The following is a 4,495-nucleotide window of genomic DNA, read 5'->3' on the forward strand; positions in this document are numbered from 1 at the left end:
TATGATCTGCTCAGGTCCCTTCCGACCCTACAAACTATGCAACTATCATGGCAGAAGGTGGCTAGTGGCATTGCTAGGGGTTCAGTACTCAGACCAGTGCTCTTCAACATGTTCATCAACGATTTGGATTCGGGAATTATAAGCAACCTGGCAAGGTTCGCTGATGACACCAAACTATGGGGGAGTGTGGTCACACTCGAAGACACAGGCAATGCAGGCCAACCTGGACAGGCTTGTGAAGTGAGCAGACCTCAACCTGATGTTATTTAATACAGAGAAATGTAAAGTGCTCCATCGTGGGAAAAACAATCTACAAACACACTTACAGGTTTGACAGTGGGATGCATTCATCCACCATGGCAACTTGAGCAAGACAAAGGATGTCATCCTCCCACTCTACTCAGTCTTGGTGAGACTGCAATGGGAGTAATGCGTCCAGTTCTAGGCACCTCCCTTCAAGGATGTGGAGAAGCTTAAGAGAGTCCAAAGAAGGGCCACATGCATGATTAGAGGCCTGGAGACCAAGGTACACGAGGAAAGGCTGAAGGACTTGGCGCTGTTCAGCCTGGAAAAGAGAAGACTCAGGCAGGACAGCCTATAAGTATATCAGGGGTGTGCATCAGGGTTTAGGGGAGCATCTATTTACCAAGGCTCCCCAGGAGAGGACAATAAATAATGGGCACAAACTGACTGTAGAATACTTCAGGCTAGACAAGGAAAAGTTTCTATACGAGCCAAGTGACAATGGTTTAGAACATGTTCCGCCCCCCAAGGTGCAGATGACACCTTGTTTGCAGCTAAGGGGAAGAGTAGATGAACTGAAGGATAGGGCTGGGATTCAGAGCAACCTAGACCAATTGGAGGATTTGATCAAAAGAAAATCTCAAGGTTCAATAAGGACAAAAGCAAAGTCCTGCACTTAGAATGGAACAACTCCATACACCAGTACAGGCTGGGGAACAACTGGCTAAGTAGCAGCTCTGCAAAAAAGACCTGGGGGTTACACCAGACAATAAGCTAAATATGAGCCAACAGTGTGCCAGTGTTGTGAAGGTTAACACCATACTGGGCTGCATTAGTAGAAGTGTCACCAGCAGATCGAGGGAAATAATTATTTCCCTCTATTCAGCACTGGTGAGGCTACATCTGGAGTACTTTGTCCAGTTTTGGGCCGAACACTACAGAAAGGATGTGGAGAAATTGGAGAGAGTCCAGCAGAGGGCAACAAAAATGGTTAAGAGGCTGGGGAATGTGACTTCTGAGGAGAGGCTGAGGCAACTCAGCTTATTTAGTCTGGAGAAGAAGAGACTGAAGGAGGATTTAATAATAGCCTTCAGCTACCTGAAGGATAATTAGAAAGAGGGTGGAAGTAGACTGTTCTCAACAGAGACCATTGCTCTGCCACAAGTTGCAGCAAGGGAAGTTTTTTGGTTAGATATAAGGGGAAAAATTCTCTCACTAGAGTGTAGTAAAGCACTGGAAAAGGCTACTCAAAGAGGTTGTGGAATCTCCATCCTTGGAGTTTTTGAAGACCTGGCTAGACAGAGGCCTGGGGATAGTCCCGCTTTAAGCAGGGGGTTGGACTAGATGATCTCCTGAGGTCCTTTCCAACCCCAATTTTCTATGATTCTATGCAAGTGAGCTCAAACCTGGAAATAGTTGAAAAAGTTAGTACTCACTTACACCATTAGGAAGTTAGGCATGTCAAACTAAAAACTATTATGATTAGCACTTCCCTCAATAGATTCCTAAGGTTTTACTTTATTTAGCTTTTTGTTTTGCTTTGCTTTTTTTTTTTTTTAAGTACTTACCAAGATCTGTGTTTGGGCCAGCAAGTAGTTGCTTAAATTTATCTAATCGGGATGCTTCTCTTTCAGTTAGTGCAGCAGTAGTTGATATTCTATAGTCTGTCATTCCACCCACCGGCAGTACTGTGGGATCATGGGGAAGGGACTGGGATCTCTGCATAGAAGAATTTTCACTAGCACCATCTACAGCAAAAGAAAAAGAATACTAGTTATTCTCCATTATTTTAGATTTATTGAAAGTCAGTTCATGTCAACAGTAACTTAATATCCACCTACAATCATATTTAAATAGAATGGAAATTTTAAAAGAAGTTTCCTCCAGTAAACTTCAAACCTCCAAGTCTTAACTGCATGTAGTTTCTTAGGCTAAGTAGAGAGACAGAGGCAAAGTTCTTCCTGCATCTGTATTTCAGGATTTTGGAGTAAATCAGTTCAGAGCTGGCACTTCTTCAAAGGTCACAGTCCATTTCACATTTTGTGGGGTCATTTATTGTTAAAGCATCTTGCTACTAAAAGCTACTGACAACATTGAGACAGTGGGAGATATGAGGATTGAGGGTAATCTAAGAGAGAGTGATCATGAGATGACAAAATTCATTATCCATCATAAGGCAGGGAAGTCAGCCAGTAGGGCAGAGGTGCTTGACTTCAGGAAGGCAGACTTCAGTGAGCTTAGGAAAATAGTGGGAGAGACTATTTGCGAAAAAGGGACTGGAGGGGAAGGGAGTTCAGGAAGGGTGGTTGTTCCTCAATCAAGCAATCCTCAGAATGCAGAAGAGGTCCATTCCTGTATGCGGGAAAGATGGTAAAGGGGCCAGGAAGCCCTCTTGGCTTACCAGAGGAGTCAAGGAGTGCTTAAAAAAAGAAAAAGGAGGCTTACAGAAAGCAGAAATAAGGGGTAGTCACCAAGGAAGAATACAAAAATATAGCCCGTATTTGTAGGGAGAGGATAAGGAAAGTAAGGGTGGCAACCGAGATCAGGTTGGCGACTGAAGTCAAGGACAATAAGAAGTCCGTCTTTAGGTCTATAGGGAGCAGGAGGAAGACCAAGAGAAATGTGGAGCCCTTGCAGAATGGGACAGGACAACTGATAACAGACAGGAGAAAGCTGAACTCTTTAATTAATACTTTGTGTCAGTGTTCCTGCATGCAAATCATGGTTGCCTGCCTGGTCAGATACTGGACAAAAAAAAAAAGGGGGGGGGGGGATTGCCAGCTAATGGTCAGTATCGAACTGGTGAGGGAGCACTTAGAGCAGCCAAATGTCTTCAAGTCAGCAGGACCAGATGGACTACACTGCTACCCAAGACTGCTGAGGGAATTGGCTGAAGTCACTGTGGGACCATTGGCAAAGGTATTTGAAGGCTCATGGTGCTCAAGAGAGGTCCCGGAAGACTGGAAAGGGGCCAATGTGGTGCCAATCTTTAAGAAGGGGAAGGAGAATCTGGGAAACTACAAGCTGATCAGTTTGACCTTGACACTGGTTAAAATTTTGGAAAAAGTTATCAAGAAGCCCATTTGAGAGAGACTGGCAGAAGGCGTGATACTGAAGGATAGCTAACATAGTTTCACTGCAGGCAGGTCATGTCTGACCAACTTCATCTTCTATGATCAAGTAATGAATTGCTGAGATGTTGGAGGCATGGTTGATGTCATTTACTTGGATTTTTAAAAGACTTTTGATATGGTTTCACAAAATGGTCTTATAAAAAACAGGGGGATTGTGGGCTGCAATGGCCATAAACTGTTAGATGAGGGTTTCAGATTGGATGCAAGGAAGAACTTCTTTACAGTTAGGGTGACCAGAATCTGGAACAGACTTCCAAGGTTGGGGTACTACATCACCTCCTTGGGAAGTCTTCAAAGAGGAGACTGGACAGACATCTTGCTGGGATCATTTGATCTCAGCAGTATTCCTGCCCAGAGCAAAGGGGTTGGACTCAATCTTTCAAGGTCCCTTCCAGCTCTTAATTTCTATGATTCTATAATTCTACAAGTGTAGAATGTGTAGCACAAAGTTAATTCAAACATTATTATGTAAGAAATGGAGACTCAAGGAAAGAAGGCTGCATTGCCTCACCATACAAATATCCCCCCTCTCCCTAACACCAACCACCACCTTCATTTTCTCTAGTTAAATCAGGCAGGTTTTTAAATATTATGATCAACAGAAAGTAAAAACCAAAGCACTGGAAACAAAAGTGTGAGCTTATTTTTACTGTTTACAAGCCTCTCTCAAATACAGTATCTAAGCACCTAATGCATACTAACTTTTTTCTCATAACGCTTTTGTGAAAAAGGAAATAGTTACCCCCTTTCTTCAAGAAAGATAACTAAAAGACTTAAAAAGTATATATGTGCTTTGAACTCCTAACCAAAAGTACAGTGCTAGAAAAAGGGAGGATTATTGGAAACAGGAGGCAGAGGAAACCAGGCTTTTACCTTCCTCTTGATGATACCCAAGGCCTTCTACAAGTACAGGAGTTTTAAAACAGGTTATATCTGCATGTTAAGGAAAAATATGACCAAAAGTAGAACAAGCATTTTAAAAACCAGATCCCAGTTAGCAACTTGGTTCGGTTACTACAATAAAGGTTCCCATTTCCCCCTTAAAGAACAATTATGTGGTTTAAAACACTGAAACAAGAAATCTTCTATTATCCTTCCTCTCTCTTGTTTTTGACATG

At 42.7% G+C, this 4,495-nt stretch overlaps 1 protein-coding gene across 1 annotated transcript in view; it reads right to left on the reverse strand.

Annotated features, from left to right (window-relative positions):
• TBC1D22A (TBC1 domain family member 22A) overlaps window positions 1-4,495 on the reverse strand; it is a 559,372-nt gene that overhangs the window by 530,739 nt on the left and 24,138 nt on the right. Inside the window, exon 4 of the mRNA XM_019509364.1 lies at window positions 1,812-1,991. Within this exon, the coding sequence (XP_019364909.1) occupies window positions 1,812-1,991 (180 nt within the window). The remainder of the gene's footprint in view (window positions 1-1,811; window positions 1,992-4,495) is intronic.

This window comes from Gavialis gangeticus, unplaced genomic scaffold (assembly GCF_001723915.1).
Source record: "Gavialis gangeticus isolate Ggan-Ray unplaced genomic scaffold, GavGan_comp1, whole genome shotgun sequence".
Taxonomy (NCBI): Eukaryota; Metazoa; Chordata; order Crocodylia; family Gavialidae; genus Gavialis; species Gavialis gangeticus.